Source organism: Falco rusticolus, chromosome 5 (genome assembly GCF_015220075.1).
Source record: "Falco rusticolus isolate bFalRus1 chromosome 5, bFalRus1.pri, whole genome shotgun sequence".
Taxonomy (NCBI): domain Eukaryota; kingdom Metazoa; phylum Chordata; class Aves; order Falconiformes; family Falconidae; genus Falco; species Falco rusticolus.
Genome location: NC_051191.1, coordinates 760,336 through 782,612, shown reverse-complemented (window position 1 = coordinate 782,612; position 22,277 = coordinate 760,336). Strand labels below are relative to the sequence as shown.

Sequence of the window (22,277 nt, the reverse complement as noted above, 5' to 3'; positions counted from 1 at the left end):
TTAAAATATGACCTTCATATTGGCGATCAGATTTTTAATCTAATTTTGTATTTTCTAGAGCGAGCTCTTCGTCCTAACAGAATGTATTGGAGGCAAGGCATCTACTTGAATTGGTCTCCTGAAGCTTATTGTCTAGTGGAATCAGCAGCATTTGACAACAACCCAGACAGCTTCTTGAAAATTACAGCACCTTCTTGCAGAAAAGGTTAATTATTCCTGAGCCTGGTTTTTGCTCCAGTTTGATTACAGCTTGGTATTTTGGTTTGTTGTGCTTTTGCCTTTGGAATGTAGAGTTTAGCTTTGTAATTACAAGTATGGCAGATTAAAGCTGTAATTTCCCTCTTTTTGTTTCTTAAAGGGTGCATCCTTTTGGGGCAAGTTGTGGATCACATAGATTCTCTTATGGAAGAATGGTTTCCAGGTTTGCTGGATATAGATGTATGTGGTGAAGGGGAAACACTGTTGAAGAAATGGGCTCTGTACAGCTTTCAGGATGGTGAAGAACACCAAAAAATACTACTTGATGACTTACTTAAAAAAGCTGAAGAAGGTATATATGCCATTTGAGGTATATAGAGGTCCATATGTATGTAGATAAATATTACATGACATCCCCTTTATGACATTTGGGTACTTCACATTATTTAAAAGTACTTCATTTCTGTAAGAAATAATTACAATATAAGTCAAAACCAATTTGTTCTTTTTTTTTTAATGTAAGAGCCATCTGTGTAAGTGTCGAATATGGGGCAGTTTGCAGCCTCTCTATATAGTCATGTATAAATTGCAATAATGAAAAGAATCATTTACTGATGATACTGATAATGCAACTTCATACATGGAATTGAATCCAGCACATAGTAAAACTGATACTAGATCTTTTGGCTGGACCACGTACAGCAGTAATTTAAAAGGTAATTTTCAGGATTACATTCTACATACTAACAGAATTCTTTCTTTTTATAGACAGAATGATAATTTCTTGGTTAGTTTGGTGTTGTATAACAGCAGTTGCTCTCAGATTTGATTGGTACATATACAGAATCTTGGAAATACTTAAACATGTAAGATACATTAAGTTGAATGGCAAACTTAATTATTATGCTGTTCCATATATATGTACGTGTATGCTTGTGTATGTGCGTACATATATATATACACACATATATGAATTTAATTTTAGGTATGTTGATCATATGCACTCACAGAGATCCATGTACCTTTCAGTGCCTTTTGAATGATGACTACCCTTGTGAGTTTTGTAATTACTTCATTTGTTTTTCTTAGGTGACCTTTTGGTAAATCCAGATCAACCAAGACATACCATTCCAATAGCTCAAATTGCTCCTGATCTGATACTGGCTGATTTGCCTAGAGATATAATGTTGAACAATGATGACCTGGAATTTGATGAAGCTCCTGAATTTCTCTTGGGTAGGCATTATTTTGTAGGGTTTTTTACAGACCTTATGAAAACAAATCTATGGAAGTCAGTTCTGCAACATATGGAAAACATTTTAGAGATTTCTTTTCTGTGGCAATGTATTTTTTAAGGTATTCTGAATTTCAGGTTATTGAGTTTTCCATTTTGCATTAACGTGTATGCTAAGGGCACTTTTTAATGTGTTTAGATTACCGATCAGGAAGCTTAACACAGTAGATGATCCACGCATTTTAAAATTGTATACTTTCAGCTATTTTTTTGAGAAATGGTGATATCCCTTAGTTTTTAATACTCTTCTCAATTTTATTGTTGAAAAGGTGATGGTGGGTTTGGATCTGTGTACCGTGCATCCTATGGTGGAGAAGAGGTTGCTGTAAAGATTTTCAATAAACATACTTCCCTCAGGCTCCTAAGACAAGTAAGAAATACTGCCTTTTTTTCTGTTAGTGCTGCTCTTGGAATACCAACCCTAGTGAAGAGCTTAAAAAGCTTAACTAAATTGTAAGACTTCACTCCGAAAAATTTCTGAGTTTACTTCAGAGTTACAGAGATTATGCTATTTGCATTATTTCATCTGATTTTACAATTTACAGGAGCTTGCAGTGCTTTGTCACCTCCATCACCCCAGTTTAGTGTCTCTGCTGGCTGCTGCAATCCGTCCCCGTATGCTGGTGATGGAATTAGCCCTTAAAGGATCTCTTGATCGTTTGCTTCAACAAGACAATGCAAGTTTAACTAGAACACTTCAGCACAGAATAGCTCTACATGTGGCTGATGGCTTAAGGCAAGTGTGACTTCTACATTGCTGTAAAAACAGGGTACAGCTGCAAGTAGGATCTACTGCAAATGAAAAGCTTCTATTTTCTTATATCTCAAGCAGAACATTCCCTGGGTCAGACAAATGCTCCTATTCTAATGATTGATTAGCTGATATATGACACAAACTTTTGCTACCTGTTTTTTTTCTGCTAATAAGTGGTGCTCATATAAATAGAAAAATAGCAAGAGCTCTGGGTGGAATTTCTATGTGATTGTTGATTTCTTATTAAAATGTCAAAGCAATTAATTTAGTGCATTTTTAAAGTTCTGGAAGTCCATGAACGTCCTCAGGACAAAACCTGCAAAGGGACCAATGAAGCTTAAACTTCTAAGATTCAGATTTCAAAGTGCCAGTGACAACTTCAGATAAGACTTGGTACTGCAATGTTTATGTATCAGTAAACAGCATTTCAGAACAATTCTGAAGTCAATATCCAATAAGGCAGTATCGTGTTGGTGATGTTTGACGTTTTGAAAGCACAATTCACTGTTGTGGGAATAATGCATTCAGTATGTGTGTATAGATGCGTCCCTGAATTATGAATGCTTTCAATAAATAGTTTTTTGATTAACAGGTACCTGCATTCAGCAATGATCATCTACCGTGATTTAAAGCCTCACAATGTGTTGCTCTTTACCCTATATCCCAATTCAGCTGTTATTGCAAAAATAGCTGACTATGGCATTGCCCAGTATTGTTGCCGAATGGGAATAAAAACCTCTGAAGGCACACCAGGTACGGAAAAATGCTTTGTTTTACAGTGCGTTATGCCAAAAAATAGCTAATATGTTTTTTTATGTAGTTTGTAAGAAGTAACTTAAATCTATATTCTAGTCAAAATCACAAAATACAGTCCTAGTCATATTACAAGTTGTGATGCCAGATTTATACCTCTTGGCCTTTCTTCCTATTCATGTCTTAACCCCTTTTAGAAGAACCAGGGAGTATACTAAAGGTTTGAAACAAGAACAAATTAAATCGCATACATTCATTGCAATATTTTTGCTGTCCTGTTTTAGTACAGTTATTGTGATAGTGAAATTATACTGATAAAATTATTTGTCACTTTAATTTTCAGTAATGCATAGGTAGGTATTAATTTCTTTTAAGGGCAATAAATACCTGCAGTGTTCCCTGACTTTAGAGAGAACATATTAGCATCCATTTTAAAGCACTGAACAATTTAACAACTTCAAAAAGTGCCTTTAGCTCTTGGAAATTGTGCATGAGGGTGTGACTTCAAGTGTTAAATTTTAGGCCTTCAGTAAAGACTGCAGACTTGCCCTTCATTTTCAGTATTCATTGATAAATTAATTATTTTACATGTAATGGTGCAGGAGCACTGTAACTGATGTACTGTCTTCTTTCTTTATACTGATGGCTGATATTTTTTGAGATCTGCCACGTGCAAACTATCGCCAGCCCAGAAATAGCGTGCCATTTTTGGTTTACTTCCTGTGACACTTTCATCAATAAGTGTTTGCTCTTAAAACGATAAAGATGGCTTCATCTTGGTATGAATAACTATTAACGAATGATTTATTTTTGCAGGATTTCGAGCACCAGAGGTTGCCAGAGGAAATGTTATTTACAATCAGCAAGCTGATGTTTATTCATTTGGCTTGCTGCTTTATGACATTTTAACAGGAGGAGGTAGAATAGTGGAAGGCTTGAAGTTTCCAAATGAATTTGATGAATTAGCAATACAAGGAAAGTTACCAGGTATGACTTGTTCCTTCAAGTTTTAACATTAAAATGGACCAGTTGTCCTGCCTCCTCCAAAAATAACACCTCTCATGTTTTACTGTGTCTGACGTTTGACATTGATCAGAGAAGAAGACTAAGCAACAGCAATTTTTAGAAGCTTCTCTGAATTTCATACAGTCTTGAAATAGGTGTCTATTCAACATCACATTGATTATAATTTCATTGCAATTTCAAGGGATCTATCTGGCTCCCTTTAAAAAGAAATAAAGGTTTTGTATACTTGGGACTTTATCCAGATCTAGCTAAAATGGGTGTTTCTGAAGTGCCTTCTAATACCATGTCTGGACTTGACCCTTACACGTTACTGTGATAATGCATATCATGCACTGAGTTAAACACAATTCCACTTCTGTTCTTTGATCCTGATACATCATGTTAAAATACCCATTATTGTGAAGCTGCATATCTTAAAATCTTTCCAAACCCCCTTGAAATATTAAAAAAAAAAAGTGCTACTACTTTAGAAGAGCCTCCACCCCTAAAGGTTTTTAAAAGGGAATTCCTATTATCTTGTCAAGAGTGTCAAGTCCCTGCTCAGCTACATGACATTCTTCATGCTCCATCTGCATTACAACATCTAGTTGTTGGCTCCTGGAAGGAAAATTAAACAGACTATCAGGCTGGACGGGATGTAGTCAGCTGGACAATGTGACTCAGTATTTGGCAACTTCTGTGTGAAGAGCTGTTGAGTTTTTATGGTACCACAAGTTTAACGTGGCGTTCTTATTTATTGCCCTGCAATAGTGGATATGCTCATGAAACATTCTTTAAGACTGAAAAGTTACTCCATGCAGGAAAGGGAAGCAACCATACCACTTAATCTGGCATGGCTTCTCCATTAAGAGAAACAAGAGAGTTTATAACATTTTCTACTCCTTAAGGAGCACAGTCCATTTCATAGCTCAGACAGTTTAAACCCCATCCCTGAAAAGGCCATCCCATGAACTGAAGACTAAGTACCTCTTGAGTGCAACTGTCCATTTGGCTGTTTTCTGTATTATGAGCCCTATGAAATAGTCAGAAGTATTAGTTTCTGGAGATAGGACAGTTCCATTTGTGCACCTGCACATGATTTGTGTATTTCCAACAAAAAAGGGGCTAGCTGTGTTCACAAGTAAACAGCATACCTACCATTTGCTGAACAGATTGTGTTCATTTGCAGGTATTTATCATTAATGTTACCTCTGTCTAATGTAGGACTGGAATAACTGCTGTGGGTTATGATGAGTTAAAAGGAAAAGTAACACAGGCACCATTATTCAGGAGTGATTTTTTCTTCGAGAGCTCAGCACCTATAGTCATAAGATACATATTTAAAGCACTGAGTGGAAATTTAAACTTCCATATCTGGTAAACGCTGTATGATATATTTTATTGGAAGTTCATCTGTATTCCATATACTGTCCAAATACAGAAGAATAAATGGGAAAAAATGTTCACAGGGATTGAAAAGACTATAGACTGAAATGACATGCCCTTGAATGGTCAGCATTAATCAAAACACAGCTCAGACATATATGATTCAGTCCCAGGTATAGAGACATTAAAGAAAAAGTTAAAGCAAAATCCATTTGCTCTAACTGCTTTTAAAGAAAAGAACTCCAACTCTAGCACTTCATGTTCTAGCAACTAATGGCAGATGAGCAATTCCAAGCTGTTCATGCTGACATTTTACCTAAGAGAATAATATTTCTTAGAGCAGCTCTGTAAGAAGTTAGACAAATTCCTAAAATAAGAAGAAAGTTATTCAGAAGTCTCATTTCTGAACTATAGTAAAGGCTGGTTAAGAAGTTATCTAATTTTATATTTTAGATCCTGTCAAAGAGTACGGGTGTGCTCCCTGGCCTAAAGTTGAAAATTTAATTAAAAAGTGTTTGAAGGAAAACCCTCAGGAACGACCAACATCTTCCCAGGTATTACTTAGTGTGTTTATTTGTGTTGTTGTGATGGATAATCCTACAAAGTTGTTGGGCTTTTTCTGCAAAGGAGTGGGACTTTGAAGTTATTGAGAGGCACAGGGTTTTTTCTGTTGTTCTTTCTGGAACTGAAACAGCCATGAAATACTGCCTGTTCTTGCCATCCAAGACAAACTGTTCCATTCAAATCTAACAACCATTTATTCTTAGTGTGCTGTTTTCCCCTGTGTTGCTGTGTAGTGATTATAGTGAAACAGGCTTCAGGTTATTCACGGTCTTTACTAAAGCTATGCAAAAAGGACCGTTGTATAGTATCCCTGTGGTTAACCTTCACTGTTCCGTGCATGTGAGAGGAGGAACAGCGGTGTGAATCTGAAACCTGCTGTCTGTTATCACATCAGATTGCTCTTTGAAATGGGTGAAATTTTCAAACATACCTTAACCCCATTGACTTCCTGAAATTTTAACAGAAAAATAAGAGTCAGCATGGAGTTGCTCAGTGCACAAAGTTTGCTTATTAATAGTGGTAATACAAGTTAGCAGACCTGCTGAGATACCACGTCCATATTCCATAAAACATTGTTATCCATTGCTTGTTTTTTATCGCTGTACAAGCCATTGTTATTACCATGTGCAAATTGTGGCTTTCTTCGTAGGTTTATGAGATCCTGAATTCCGCAGAGCTTATCTGTTTGATGAGGTACATTTCAATACCCAGCACATCAACAGCAGAGTGCATGGTAGCTGCCAATCAAAGCTGCAAGAAGGCAGGAGTCTGGATAGGCAATGGCAATACAGAAAAAGCACAACTTTCATTTGTTAACCTAAATACAGATGGACATACTTGTGAGGTATGTGGGAAAGTTGCCATTTATTCTTATTTTTTAGAAAATCTGCACCCAAATGTATTTCGGAAGAATTAATTGCATTTTAACAGCAGGTTATTACTTCTGGAAAGCTAAGCTTTGAGAGAACAAAGATTGCTTATAAATGAGTCATCGCTGTTATCCATGAAATCAAGGAGAAAAGCAGTTGCTTTTTCCTCTCGTCTTGCCATCCAGCCTGGACTCTCTCATGATACTGTCTTTCCACTACCGGGTTCCTTTCTTCCACTCAGGTGGAAGCTATTTCTACCACAGGGGCTAGAATAAGGAAGAATAATTATACAGCCCTTGTTATATCTACCTCCCCTAACAATCCAGCTAGTCTCTTACTGATTCCTCGCTTCCCATGGATGCCACGTCTTTGTACCACTTTGGGTGTATCCCTCCAGCTCTATTCATTTGATATTTGCACATCCCAGTCCTGTGCCATCAGAAAAAAGAAAAGGTTTTCCCCAGGCTTAACATGCAGTGAACGTGTGCCAGAACTGAGTGTGACTCATCATCAAAGTTAAGTTATATTTCCGTCTGCCATCTGTTGACCATGACATATTTGAATCGGTAGCTTTGGTATAAATTCTATGGCTTATTTTTCTAAAATGAGAAAAAGAAATATTAGACCAGTACTTTTATTGTTAGCAATTAAACTGAACATATATTGCAGTGTAGTTCCATTTGCTTAATTCTGTGATGGCTTTGAGACCTTCATTAGAATAGAGAGAACATATTTTTTCCACATTCAGCTTAGAGATTTTCCTGTGTTCTGTCTTAGGTGTTCTTTCCAGCACTTTAAAAGATAGATGGTGCAGTTGAAGGTGTATTCTGCTAACAGGGAATTCGATTTCTTAATGGGAGGTTACGCCTTGGTTTCTGTCCAGGGTCTGTGAAGTTTGTACTTTATTGTTATTACCAGTAGTTTACTAGCATTTACCCTTACTGAAATCATAACCAGGGGTTTTTTTTCTTTTTTTTTTTTTTTTTTTTCCTCACTCAGGATATTACAGATAGTAAAATTTTAAGTTTGGCCTTAGTGACCCTTTCTACTGAGAAGGAAAACTGGATTGTAGCAGGAACCCAGTCTGGTTCTCTGTGGGCATTTAACACAGATGATGAAACAAGAAGGCATCGTCTACAGAAAATGTCAGATTCCATCACTTGTTTATACTGTAATTCTCTTTCAAAGCAAAGGTATAAATGAATTTTAAATATTTTGAGTTACATTTTGAAAATAGGACTAAGCAGATGTTTAGAAAATTATATCTGTAAACTCATGCAGTTTTGTTCAAACAACTGCTGCTTTTGCCTGTATTTTCACTTAATTTTGCACCCAGTGTATCTGGAGACTACATTCCTGACCACGGGTGGTTGTATTTGCTTTTAGGATTCAGTGAAACTCTCGAAATACTAGAGGCTACTCATTTAAATTTTTCTTAGCTGATCAAGGCATTTCTAGAATTCATTATTTTATTTTATTTCAGCAAACAGAAGAATTTCTTCTTGGTAGGCACAGCTGATGGCAGCCTGGCAGTTTTTGAAGACAGAGCAGTAAAGGTAGACCTGTTCTTTGCTGTCTGTTCTATGAAATGCTATCAGTAATATGTAAAGCAGCTACCAATAGTAGCTGTATTTCATGCAGCTTATTTTTTAATTGCTTCTCTAAAACTCAAAATTTTCTACTGCTGTCTTAGAGGAACTGCACATGGTTTACAATATCTGTTTTAACCCATAGAGTTAAGAGCTGGAAATTGTTTCTCATTACAGGACTCTGAAAGTCCTGGCAAACTGACTAGAGTGGGATATTAATGGTTGTTATGAAGAGTATTCTAACGGTTTTCATCTCCTTTAATTATGCAGTTATAGCTTCTTTTTCTTTTGTTTCACACTAAATTTTGATAGACTAGATATCCTCAAAAAGACAATATTTGTTTAGGTTTTCTACTCACAGAACAGAGGAAGAAATCCTGGGAGCTCTTTGTATCAGCTGGTTCCTGAGGGTTAGCTCCTGACCATAGGCAATTTAGAGGAGTTATAAAGTTGCAATCCATTGTAGAACCAGAATATTGGCCCAGTGTGGGATGTCTCCAAGGGATACATGTGACTTTCCATCTAGTTCTTGAACTGCACTGGGGGTTGCAGAAAGTATCAATCCCAGCTCTGTCCTGTTCCTGCTCACGCACACGGATATCTGTGGGACATCTATAGTGAGACTACGGTGCTTTTCAGTCTCTAACATTCTGGAAAGATAAGATAATGGTTCCAAAAATCTGGCTGTGTAAATTTATTTCAGCAGGCTGTGTGGCCTTGTTTTAACAGTTTCTCAGTGTCTTTATACTCCTTGTTTCTAACAGAGATTATATTTTTTTCTTGCAGTGTAAAGGCGCCACACCTTTGAAGATACTTACTATAGGAAATGTTAACACACCACTGATGTGCTTAAATGAATCCTCATACTTACCTGAAAAAAATATAATCTGGGGAGGCTGTGGAACAAAGATTATTGCCTTAACTAGTGATTTCTCTGTTCAAAAAATCATTGAAACAAAGACAAGTCAACTGTAAGCTTTTTTTATAAGAGAGATTACTTGGCTCTTTTATTGTTTCATTAAAGATTTCTGGCCGTACTTTGATGTAATGTCTTCTTCTAGAGCTCATTCTTTGAGTTCTCTTGTTTCTGTTCTTTTCCTTCCATATTACAGGCAGAATACAATGTGCATTAAAATAAGATCACTGAGTAGTGTTTATTCATTGCTGCTTTTAAACAAGGGATGTGCATATATAAAGATTTATGAAGTCAATATCTATTCAGAAAGTGTATAAATGCAACTGATCGGTTTTTCTCCCCCAATTACATTTGTCCAGGCCCCGTTTACTTTATTTAGAATTATACACACATACTTAGCGTAGTATTTGTCCTTACATGTTTGTCAGTCTGATACATGTGCATATCTTTGCCCTTTATAGTTAAATCATGTATGATCCGACTTTCTCATTATCTGGAAATTAGAGACTGGAGGTTTTGGAGTGTTTGATACAATTCTCACATGGGCAAATCCTGCTCTGCAGTTAAGAGAAGTTTTTCCTGACTAGGGAAAACCGTATTTGGTTTTACACTAGTGGATACCATTATGCTGGGAAATTAACTTGCTTTGGAAGATAACGTGTTAATATAAAGCAAGAAACTAAAAGTTCAGTAAAATGCAGTTCAATGGCAAGATGCAAAATATGTCACAGGAATAATCTGAGTTTTGTGGGGGCAAAAACTCTATACAGTTTTGAAAACAAAGTTGTCACAGCCAGGTATCATTAGGGAAAGCAGCAGTGTTACTGAGTGTCTGCTACCAGGGGCTCGTGATTTTGAGCAGTTCTTCACGATGAAGAGTCAGTGAAATAAGCTAACTGTTAATTTACAGGACCAATAATATTTTGATACATGCAGGCACAGATCTGGCATGAGACACAAATTCATATGTGGAGGAAAACAGTCAAAAAGCCTGTCAGCTGAAGCGAAACGAGCAGAGCAGGGTGAGCTAAATGTCACTGCTGCTTTTTAGGTTTAGTCATCTTTGTGTTGAGTGACCCTTTATGGTCTAGTGGGCCCTGTGAGAATTATTGAATGTCTCCAAACACTGAAAGAATGTCAGGAGAAAGGTGGAGTTTGCCTTGCTATGATGGGAGCATATGTCATTTGAGAAGATAGATGGGAAAGATTTATTAATAGATTTGGGGCATTAATGTGCCTCCAAGGATATCATCATCATAACTCCATTACTGTGAGAATTTATGTCAAACTATAGGAATATTACAGCAAACCCATCCAGCTGTATCCCAGCTCAGTTCGGTTTTAAGGCTGCATGAGTCTGTAAGAGTCAGAGGGAAGCAAACCCCTCTCATGATAGTCAAGTTTTTCTACTACGTTTTTTCTGTGCATCTAACTGGAGTTCTTCTCTCTTCCAGGTTCTGTCATAATGCTTACAGTGATGCAAACATTATTTCAATAGCAATAGACAAATCCATCTACTTGGCCAAGAAAAACAGCCATTTTGTGGAAATCTGGGACAAGAAGGCGGAAAAACTTTCTGAACTAATTGACTGTGCACATTTTCTGAAGTAAGTGTTTTATGTCAGATTGATGGCATGATGCATAGAAAGCTGAATATCAGATTGCCTTCTCTAGCACAGTATCTTAACCTGCTGGAGGTAAGGAATTCTTTGGCCAAATGTGGAATTCCTTTCCCGTCTTTTGGCCTAGAACTTCAGAAGATCTCATGTAGAATCTCAGTGATTATATTTCACAATTTTTCTGTGATGTTGAGAAGATTCATTTAACTCTGCTCAAGAAAAAAAGAGAGTTTTTCGCTGTCCTTCAGATACTAATGCTTTTGAATCCAGTTATTTCCTGCATCCCTGGAGTAAGAATGTCTTCTCTCACTGTAAGGGGTGAAAAATAAGTTGACCTTGTAGAGAAACAAGTCTGAATTGGCAGAACTGTTAGCATACAGATAAGCGGCCACATTTGGCAGTGAAACCGCAAGTGTGTGGTAATTAGCAACTGGTTTGCTATATGTAGACAAATTCCCAGGTGCTCTGCTGCATGTAGGCACGTTCCAGAGCAGAACTTGGGTAGATAAGTGATTGTATAGAACCAGCATTTATGTACGCAATAAAAGTTGTCACTTCTTCACTGACTTGGGGTCCGTGCCTTCACATGCCACACCTTGCCAGTGCACAGATTCAGTAGGAGATGAGAGTTTTATTAATAGTGATGGCAACTTTCATTTGCGTTTAAATTGGTCCTCTTCCTTAATGTGCCACATCCGTTTCATTTTCATGGTGAGGTTAGGAGCAGCTCCAGGCGTGCCTCTCCCGCTTCGCAGTGACATCATCCTCCTGCAGACTGGGAGAGAACAGAGAAGTATACCTGCCTCCTAAATAAAGCAGACCAGCTGGCTCTTAGAAGTCTTAGAAGTAGTTTTAGAAGTAGGCTTACAAGTAGTTTTCATCCCCGTTTGTTTCAAGTCAATCAACTGATTAGCATGAGATTCTTGTGGCTTGTCTTGTTGAATGATTGTTTAGAAGGCTGGTATTGAGAGACTCGTTTTAGCAGTTGTGGAAAAGTGTACCACCAGATTTTAATGCAAATTCTCTCCATACTTGTAGGGACAAAATGGAAAAATTAAACAAGGAATCAAAACATAAACTGGCTTATTCTGGAAGAGTGAAGACAATTTGCCTGCAGAAAAATACTGCACTGTGGATCGGGACAGGAGGAGGACATATCTTGTTGCTTGATTTATCAACACGTTGCCCTGTACGAGTTATAGACAACTTCTGTGATTCTGTTAGAGTCATGATAACAGCTCAGCTAGGTAAGTAAAATCATTGTATGATGAGTGCTTTGAAATCAGTGCAAAGTTTAGGATTGCTGTGTCCGGTCTGACACGGCGTTCCAGGAACAGATACGCATTTTCCATGTTTTGTTCATTCATTCTATTCCACTACTGTCATCTTCAGCCAGTGTCAGACACTGGTGTTAGCTGAACGCCAGCAGGCTGTCATACCTGCGCCCACATAAAACAGCAGCTCTTCCCTGGCTCGTCACTGACCAGCACGTGAACACCCCCCACCTCCACCGGGTCCTTGTGCCGTGCCTCAGCACAGCTCTCACCGTCTTCTGTCCAGCGGTCTTCATCAGGGCCTGGGTCTGCCTGCGTTATTTCTGTCTGAAGTTTTACATTTCTGGCTTTTCTGTTTGCGGAGCTTGTTAGGTTTTCATAATTTTTCCTTAATTGCTTATTGCCTAGTTTTCTTTTCCCATCCTTATTCAGGAATAGTTCTTTTAGGTTTGGGTCACAGGCAGACCACAGCCGAGCTGGGAGAGCGCTGCAGACCTGGGCTCAGTGCACAGACTTGTACATAAGTGCTGTTTCTGTCACCAGGGCCAGCTGTTTCGAGCTGCTGTAGGCAGACAGTAGTTGTGAGGGTTTGGTGGTAATTACAGCCAGAGGAGCATAGTTGAGCATGGGGCACTTCTTGACTGTTGTCACTTCTTTCACCTGTACCTTTCCTGCACCTCTAGAGCCCAAAAGTAATAAAGGCCATAGCAGCTCAAAAGTTCATTGTACTGCAGTGGTGGTAAGCTCAAAACACACGTTCATTCAGAAAGTAAACTCTGGCACAACATGCGGATTCCCATCACCTTCCACTGTGTTTGGAAAAAAACTCTGGAGTTCCCTTGTCAGTGTGATTTGAAGTGTCTTTGCTGTCAAAAAAAGAAGCTGCCGTTGTAGACTCAGAGGCACAATGTAACCCTCCTAGCAAACTTTACAGTTGCCGGCTGCAGATGCTTTCTTATTACCATCATGAACTTAATTTGGGGGCTGTTTTTTCCTTTCTAGCACCAGGGGTATCCGTAGGCTACAGTTAGCTCATAGTGCTTGACAGTGTTGTGTGAGTCAAAAAACCTTCGTCTTCCCCTGACTTGCCTCTGCCTGAGACCGCGAGTTTGTAGAGTCTGTTCAGTCCTCAGCTGTTAAAGAGTGCCAGCTGTAGAGTCCAGATTCGCTAGCACAGCATTTTCAGTCTTTCTTGTCCTGATCGCTGATATTAGTACTATAAAGGGACATTTTATTTTTAGCATTTTGAAAAGAATAGTTACTATGAAAACAAAATTTCTGCTTCACTCAACTTTCCCTTATCAATGACAGTAATATTATATAGAATAATACAGTGTGATTAAAAAAGCCTTGAGTCTCACATTTTTTGTGCCTAGTCACCTCAACATTTTTAATCAAATTTTTATGTATAGAAAAGTTAATACTTCAAGAGGAAGAGTTTAGCTGCATTTACACAATTCTCAAGAATGGAAAGTAAGATTGATACATTCTTCTTTTGATCATCTTTTCCCAGCAATTATTTATAAGGGTTGGGTTTTTTCCTAAATTCCAGGACATTGTTTCTACTGGGATTTTCACAGTATCAGTAAAAATGGCACTGAGGCTGCTGAGCAATTCTTCAATAGTAAGTCATTGCTCACATGAAATGAGAGAATAGCGGGAAATATTGTTGTATCAAATAGTTTTATTTAAGATTAAAATATATAATGTCAATCAGATGTAAATATTTCAGGGAAAATAGATTGCTAGACATTGAGAGATCAGTTTTATCTGTAGTTCATATATGAATATGGAAATAAAATGTCTTTTTCTAATTCTCTCACTTAACACATTAACTTTTAATAGACATGAGACTTTACAGTAGAGAATGATTTATATGTAAATCATTTTGCAAGTGGAAATTTAGCCGTATATAGTGAGAAAGGACCCTAGTCTGAATAAGAAACATTATACTTAAGTTCCAGTCACTTTTGTAAGGAGCATGAATAGGACTGGTTGCAGAAAAATAATGAAAATGATGGAAAATCTGAATATGGAAGAAGTGGTGTATGGTTCCCACCAGCCCTCATCCACCATAAGTGGATTTACAGAAGTATCAAAGGAGAATGTAGTGCAAATCTCCACAGGGCAGGAAAAAATCCCTCTCTACCTTGCAGCAGTTCTGGGGGACCCACCAGAAACGTTTGCTGATTCAGAAGGGACGTGCTGTGGGGGACAGACCGCAGTGTGGTCACACAGTGCTTCCAAGACTGTGGCTTTCCCAGTAAGCCATACTCCAGTCTGTTCACAGCCCGGAAACTGACCCCCTCCTCGTCTGTTCCCTGGGGGAGCGTGTAGGACTTCGTGCATGAAGAGGTGTGTGGAGGTGTGGGGCGCAGTGCTGCAGTGGGGTGTCCGCAGGCGGAGGGCTTCCCTTCCCCACCCTCGGTGGCCCAGGGGTGCAGGCTGGCTCCTGTACTCCTCTGCTGTCGCCGCCCTCCTCGTGCTGCCCGTAGGGTGGGGAGCACGTGTAGCAGCTTCCATATACCTTGCAATTCCTTTATAAACGGGTCCTGTTGGAGTCAGCAGGAAGTTGATACTGAAACACCGGCACATTCAACTTACCCTCTGTGATCCAGCCCCTCCCGTCTCCCTAGTCCGACTTTTGTGTTACTCAGTAGGCAACTTCCGTGACCCATCCCCTATTTCTACTTCCCTGCTAACTCTCCTTTCCCACCTACATGCCATCAGTAGCTGGGAACACTTTTAGGTAGTTTGTATCATATTTGAATGTTTTGTTTTCTTCGTAACCAAGCTGATTGCTGGCACATACTGTTTCTGCTCTGCGCTGGGACTTCGTTTGCAGCCTGTCCCTTCCCTGTGACATCTGTTTCCTGTGACTCTGCTGCCTCTGCTTGTGGTATATAATAGGGTGCTTTGTTCTCAGGCTTGTTCGATGGGCCGGCTGGCTGAACCAGTGCTTGTGCCTTTGAAGCCTGATAAACCCCTACATTAAACAGAGACATGAACTATATTGTTTTCGTGTCAGGGTTTTCCACGGTTAGTGATTCTGAATAAAGAGGCAGGTTGACTGACCTCTGCTTTCTGTCCTTTTAGTGGCATGATGTCATCTACTCTTTCTGTCCTTTAATTTTAATGGGAACTTTGTAATTTAAACTTGACGTTTTATTTCTTTGGAAAAGGGAGTCTCAAGAACGTGGTCCTGGTTTTGGGATATTGCTATAAAAGTGACACTGAAGACGACAAATATCACAAAGGTACCTGAACTGTGTTTTGTTAATTTGTATTATTAGTGGAGTAGGCACCGTTATGTTTGCCTGCCCACTGAGAGTAGAGAGTTGATGATCACCGTTTGATATAGTTTTATTGAGACATTTATTGAGACTAATAATAGTTTGTGTCATCTTTTGCATTTCTGGGCTCCATACAAGCTAACAGTAACTTCCCAAAATGGATCCAAGGAAGCCACTGTTTGAAGTATATAATCTGCTGGAAATCCGTATTTGCAAAGTAAATGTCATTGTTTAATTGGAGAATGTATCAAGTGGGCTTCCAGAAGGGTCTGTGCTAGGTCAGGAATCCTCAGTGCTTTCACGAATGACGTGGATGAGGGAATCGTGAATGTGCTTTTTCAGATTTGCAGACAATTCTCAGCTAAGACAAAGCCACAAGCACGCTGGCAGGCAGGATCAGAATTCAAAATGACCTTGACAAATAGATCAAATGGTCTGGAAGGAAGTAGGATACAAGTCAGTAAGGACAAATGCAAGACCTTTAACTTAATTAGGTAGGGATAATTCATTGTACCAACACGAGGGAATGATCAGCTTAAACAGCAGTGCTGCAGAAAAAGGGTTATAATTGATTGCAGGCTGGACATGAGGCAGCCGTGTCACGTTGCTGCAGAAAAGGCAAACACCATTCTCACACCAATCAAGAAGTGGCGTCTGTAATACTTGAGCTAATTCCTGCACTCTGCTGAGTGCTGATATGGCCGCTGCTGGAGGAGCGTATCCATTTGGGACATTGCTGAATGATTTGGACTATTAGGAGTAGGCCAGAGGAGGGAAATGCAATCTGTGAGGGAATGTTGCAGGAAGTTAAGTCGGTTAATATAAATAAAACTTAGGGAGAACATGATAATAGGCTTCAAATATGTAAATAAAGAGCAAGGGTATAAACACTTCTACATAGTCCCTGCGGGTAGGATAAGGGCTGACCAGTTTCTATCACAGCAAGGGATATTTAGGTCAGACAGCAGAAGCTTCCTGACAATCAGGATGGTGAAGTGCTGGAATGGGAAGGCAGAAAATCACCATCTTTGCGTTTTTCTAATAACAGTAATAGCTGATGCTCTGGTCAATCCCTTCTTCGCCTTTATCTCATCCTAGTTTCAGTGACACCTAAAAATGTGGCAGTGACTGTATATGAAGTTAAGGGTGGCAAGTGTAGATGAGCTGACTGGAGTAAAATAAGAATCAAACTTACAGCAGTGTTTTTGATATTCTGATATTCCCTGATTATGACCCTAAGAACATCTATTGCCTTTGTAGCCTTTTTATTGTATTTAAGAGTGCCATTAATTACACGCAGAGGAACCGGAGCCCCTCAGTACCTTTGGGGCCTTAGTTTGTGAGCCCTTACTCATGCAAGTGTTCTCAGATATCCTTATTCCACTAAAAGCAGCGTAGATTCTCCATGAACGAAGAGGAGTTTGCATGAAGGGAGACTGAAGAAGTCACCTTTTCTCAGTATACTCACTTCCCTATAAAATCAGTTTTCATTTTTAGTTTATAGTGAATGGGTTTTGAGTCTTGTAAGCGTTTACAGTATATCTGCTCAGGGAAATAGATGAAAATTATGTAGGCACTTCAGTACTAGCGTCAGCTGCAGCTCAGGTCAGTACCTTATAGCACACAGGCACCAGAAACGGTTTTTCAAGTGGTTTTAAACCGTACACTCTAGGTTTAGGAACTGGATTCCAAACCACTGTGCAGGTGCAAATAGCGTGTAACCCGTAACTGCATTACCTCACACATAAAGTGTCACATAATTTGTCTTCCAGGTCCTAAGCATCGTGCTTCACTGAGGCAATTTACAAGTAATTAAAAAATAAGCAGATAAGCAAACCCACTTCTAATTATGCAATAATGAATCACCGTTGCAGTTATCAATATTTTTGGTTTTTTTTATTTTCCAGAACTACAGTCCTGCGTGTCAGTGTGGGACATTAACCTGCCCCATGAAGTGCAAAACCTGAAAAAACATATAGAAATGAGACAGGAATTAGCAGAAAAAATGAAGAGCCTTTCTTTGGACTGAAAAGTCACCCTGCAAGTGTCATCCTCTTTTCTAGTCTTTCATCCTAACATACTGTGCAGTATTTACAACTACTCCTTGCTGGTGTTTTTAACTGAAAACCAGGAAGAAAATTGCCATGAAAGAGGCAGTTGGTATTCATAGGGTACCAAGAAAAAAGAAGGATAAGTTATTTGTAATATCTGAAAGGACAGAAAACTGCTGAGAATTTCTGAATCTAAAGTGTTATCGTGCATCTGTTGTTTACTTTGTGAAGTTGTGCTCTCAAACAGCCGTGGAACAACTTCAGTGTAATGTTGTTCATCTGGGTTTTGATCTCAGTTAAACTGGGAATAAGCCAGGAGACTATAAAGGGCTTTTCTTTACTTCATTATCTCTACTGAGTCGACGTGTAACAAGAAGCAAAATTTAAGCCTCTGTGTTTATCGCAGTTTGCATGTATGAGTTTGCTCTGATGATTCGTGTTTTAGTAATGTCAGAGCTCATGACCCTGAGTCATATGTGAAAGAAAATATTGTATTTTATATAATAGCAGTGTTTATAGGAACATATGACTACATTACTCTTTGAAAACAGGCAGAATAATCTTTTTTCTTCCATGAATAATGGACATTTTTTCATTATGATCAGAAAAAAAGAAGTTGTGCTACAGTAATAGGAAATCTCAGAATTCAGTTTAAATAGGCCAACAGGCTTCTGCAAGTTGGTGTCCTCTTGCAGTACTGCAGTCTGCCTTGTTCTAGGAGATGCAGTCACATCATTCTGAACATTACCATGCACACCTATCTGTTGTGCAACTCACTTCGAAAAGCCAAGAGAAAACACAAGGTGTAAGCTCAGATCTAAATGCTGCTACAACCACACAACAAGCAGCATGCTGCTGAAGCCAGACTGCTACTACTTAGTCCATCTCACTGGTTTGCTTATCTCAATCTAAAAAACAAAAAAGGGAACTTCCACTTCAATATTTCTAACATGTGAAGTTTCCGTTTAATTTATATTGTTAATTTGGGGGCAAGCACGGGAACCTTGATGAGTGTAAGAATTGGCTTCCCTACGCATACAACTACCAGAATTTATGACCACACATCTTCATTCAAGAGATGCCCTTTGCTGCTTTCTGGCCTTAAGTCCAAGCTGCTTCTTACAGCCTGCACCGACCTGCTGCGAGTGAGTGCCTTATTTCTGTCCACCAGAAAACAGATGCTGTTGTTTGGGGTTTTTTTTTGATACCAAAAGGTTCTATAGGGTGCTCCTGAAGTCTCAAGGAGTGGAGTATCCAGAGCCCTTCCTGAGTCTACGGGGCTGAACAGGGTTGAGCATCCAAAAAGTTCTCAGTTCCATTTTTACAGTTTTGAGGAAACTATATACTAGGACAACAGTATTTATTGTGTCCAGCTGTATCATTGTTCTATTTTCTGCCATTTGTTGAGTGCATACTCAGGATTCCTTTCAGATATACACCCCAGGTTTTTATGTCTTATAATCTGCATACGTAAAAGAATTTGCTATTTATATGGGATTTTATAACTCAGAAAATATATCTTGTAATGAATACTTTTTTTAAAAATAGAATATATGTATTGTGATTATTATTTATAAGTCATTTTGAAATGTAAGCCTTAAACCATTTATTAAAATCCTGCTTTGTTAATAACAGAGTCTACTTTCTGATCACTGAACTTCCAAGGAGGAGCTTTCGTGTGCAGTTTTAGTGGAGCTTAATCCCTTAGGGCAGGATGATGCACGATCCCAGTTCTGTGGGTTGTGTTGACACAGCTGCATTCCCGCTTGTTCTCCATCTCATAGTGCACATCTTGGGCCCTTTTCCATCCCCCAGTTTGTCTTCTATTTAGTGTTCCTTACGGCCTTTCTCAGAGGTGGGAGGTGACCTGTAAGCAGTACTGTCCTTGCAGTCATTACTCACCTCTTCTGAGGTTCTCTGGAAAAGAATGATCCATAGGCTGAGACTCGGGCCTATGTGTTACGTATTTCAGGGATAGCGAAGAACAAGAGAGACAACAGCAGCCACACAAAAGACGAGGTCGTTACAAACCTGACTGAATTGGCCACTTGTGAATTATCAGTGGTGAAAGGGTAAAATTCTCCAACAGTTGTAACCCACTGACTATTTAGCAATACCGTATGGAACACGGTGATCCAGCTGCACCCTCCCCAAATACTTTTTAGCACCAGAAGAAGAGATCTGGAGAAGATCTGTGTTGGTGCTTCTTGTTCTTTTCCATTTGATAGTCTAAGTGCATCTCTGGCCATCTTGAGCCCTATTCAGCTCACGCTGCACAGCTGCCTGTCTGCTGAGCGTGGTGCTGCTTGGAAAGAATAGTGACAGGGCATACATATCCCGTCAAATAAAGCATCCGCGTCTCCCGAGTGCGGGAAAGCTCTGGAAGGAGGTGGCTGCACAACTGTTTGGCCAGGAGCTGGCAGGCAGCAAGTGCACGGGTCCAATTTAGAAGCGCCCCAGGGACTGGCATCCCCTTCCCAGCTCGGATGTGCCACCAAGGGGAAGAACAGCTCTTCTGTGCCACCACCATTTAAACCTGCGCTGTAAGGAAATCTTTTCCCGGCAACATCTCTACTGACAAACTATAAAGAGAAAGGGGAGAAAAAAAGATCCATGGCTTCATCTTCCGCTTGGTTTTAGTGGAGCTGCTTGGAAACCAGCAGGATGTGACCAGGTAAGAGTACAAGCTCTGAGAGACGTAATGCTTCCTGTATGCTTAGGACAGCATCCAGCACCTGAAAACGGAAAGAACCCTTACTTCAAAAAAGAGCCTGTTCACTCCTGGTTTGGCAGTCACTTAACACCTGAGCTGGGACACGTAATTAACCCCATGTTCCCCAGAACTGCGCAGCTAAAGCATACCGGGGTTCAGGCCTAAAGACAAAGAGGCAAGTTGTCTGAATGCTTGATTAAAAAAAAAAAAAAAAAAAAATCAGTATCTGAGCTATCTTCCCCCTCCTGTGCTATTGCTGTTAATTAGGGTCATTGTTGTTATTGGTTGCTTGCTGATAGATTACATATTCAGATTCACCTGTACGTTAATTTTAACCTTATTTCTTTTACAAGCAGCTCCTGGTTAATTCCGCTGTAAACAAGTTACACAGCCTGATTTCGTGTACTTACTGTACTATATCCTGGCATCCCTCTTACTCTGAAATCTCCTACTTCCTCATGTACCCTTATTATTAGTATCCTATTACTTCTTCATGCACCACTTTGGGGCAAAACTGGGACACGTAATGGGGGAGAGCGAGCGAGGCCTCCTGGGCGTGAGCTCATCCCCAAACACAGGCATTTGTCATCCCTGCCACGGAACAACCTCACCCATCTGCCTGGAGCGAGCAACACTTAATAACCCATTTTACGATGAAATCTTCAAATACCAGAGATGCGAGAAAGTAGTAAGGGAACAGAATGAGGCTCACTGAATGAAGAAAAGACAATGAGATTCATATTTTCCTATCGGCCTTTCAAAATAGAAAAGCACATGAGCAATTCCTCTTCTCACTTACCTTCTGGCCTTTAAGAAATCACTCATCAAAAAAAAATCTGGAAACAGCTCCCATTACCCGTCTTAAGAGAACCAGCGGTTGTTCTGGTTTTTTCTGTCTTAGTTCTTCATCCCCATTATGAACTCATCCCAGGACTATACTGACCTGCACGTTCTCTTATGTAAAAGCTTCTTCATGGCCTTTGAACAAGTATAAATAGAAATTCCATTTATTGGCTGGCTAGCGTACCGTTTTGTTAACTTTTCCAAAAATTTGTTTTTATTAGGTAGGCACGTTATCTAACAATTTTATTAGTTTATAAATACGGAGTGGCATAATTGCATGAGAGCAGAGAATCATACTTATTGTGTACCTGTACTTTAAAATTCAGTATTTTAACAGGAAGATAAAACCCCACAAGATGTATTATTGTCATATTAGTGAAGGGGAACCTCATTTAGCAAAACTTCAGAAGCAAATGCAAGTGAACTTTCCAGCACATCGCTTCAAGAACTTTCTTCACTGTATTTGTGAGCTGTGCAGGTACTGCATGAAGACAGCACTGCCTGTATCTATAGCCATCTCCGTAAGACTCCTCAGTTACAGCAGTTCCTGTTCGATTAAGTCATGAAACTGAAAAAAAAAATGACCAAACTGTGAAACAACTTTTTTCCCTGCGGTGACCTCATGCTGACCGGTACCTACCCTCTATATTTATTTTTTTTAATGGGCTGAGCAGTAAACTGGAATTATTTTGTAAAAGTTACTTCAAAATCACAATACACCAGTAGATCTGTTCTAAAAAAGTAATGCTTTTTTAGGACCGTCATGATATTATTCTAGTAAAATAAAAATGAAAGTAAAAGCAAGCTTTTTTTTCTTTTTCTTCTGTGTTGCTTTGCTTTCCTCGCTGCCGGCACAGGTGGCAGGTGAATCCTGGCAGGTTTGTTAAGTGCTGCAGTCAATCCCTACAAAGGCTGTCACTAATTAGTGAGGAGAGACTTAAAAATCAACATTACATCCCCGGCATATGTGATTATTCACTTCTATCACAGCCCATTAGCATCAATAACCTGAAAAGTTACAAGTGGATAGAAAAGGGGAAAGAAATTAAAATCCTCTGCAGTGATGCCCGTGTTCTGCCTTTTCTGCACCAGTTTTCTCTCTGCCTTTTGCCGCGCAGCACGGCTGGGAGAGGGCAGGGTAGTGCCCGGCGGGCTC

General features: G+C 39.4%; 1 protein-coding gene across 2 annotated transcripts in view; it reads left to right on the top strand.

Annotated features, from left to right (window-relative positions):
* LRRK2 (leucine rich repeat kinase 2) overlaps window positions 1-21,692 on the top strand; it is a 72,963-nt gene extending 51,271 nt beyond the window's left edge. For both annotated transcript variants that reach the window (XM_037388193.1, XM_037388194.1), the window contains 16 exons: window positions 59-205; window positions 359-550; window positions 1,288-1,434; window positions 1,762-1,862; window positions 2,038-2,228; window positions 2,839-2,999; window positions 3,816-3,986; window positions 5,844-5,944; window positions 6,604-6,798; window positions 7,823-8,016; window positions 8,307-8,379; window positions 9,199-9,383; window positions 10,783-10,935; window positions 11,986-12,194; window positions 15,404-15,478; window positions 17,422-21,692. In XM_037388193.1, the coding sequence (XP_037244090.1) occupies window positions 59-205; window positions 359-550; window positions 1,288-1,434; window positions 1,762-1,862; window positions 2,038-2,228; window positions 2,839-2,999; window positions 3,816-3,986; window positions 5,844-5,944; window positions 6,604-6,798; window positions 7,823-8,016; window positions 8,307-8,379; window positions 9,199-9,383; window positions 10,783-10,935; window positions 11,986-12,194; window positions 15,404-15,478; window positions 17,422-17,543 (2,417 nt within the window). In that variant the 3' untranslated portion in view covers window positions 17,544-21,692. The remainder of the gene's footprint in view (window positions 1-58; window positions 206-358; window positions 551-1,287; window positions 1,435-1,761; window positions 1,863-2,037; window positions 2,229-2,838; window positions 3,000-3,815; window positions 3,987-5,843; window positions 5,945-6,603; window positions 6,799-7,822; window positions 8,017-8,306; window positions 8,380-9,198; window positions 9,384-10,782; window positions 10,936-11,985; window positions 12,195-15,403; window positions 15,479-17,421) is intronic.
* The last annotated feature ends 585 nt before the right edge of the window (window positions 21,693-22,277 follow it).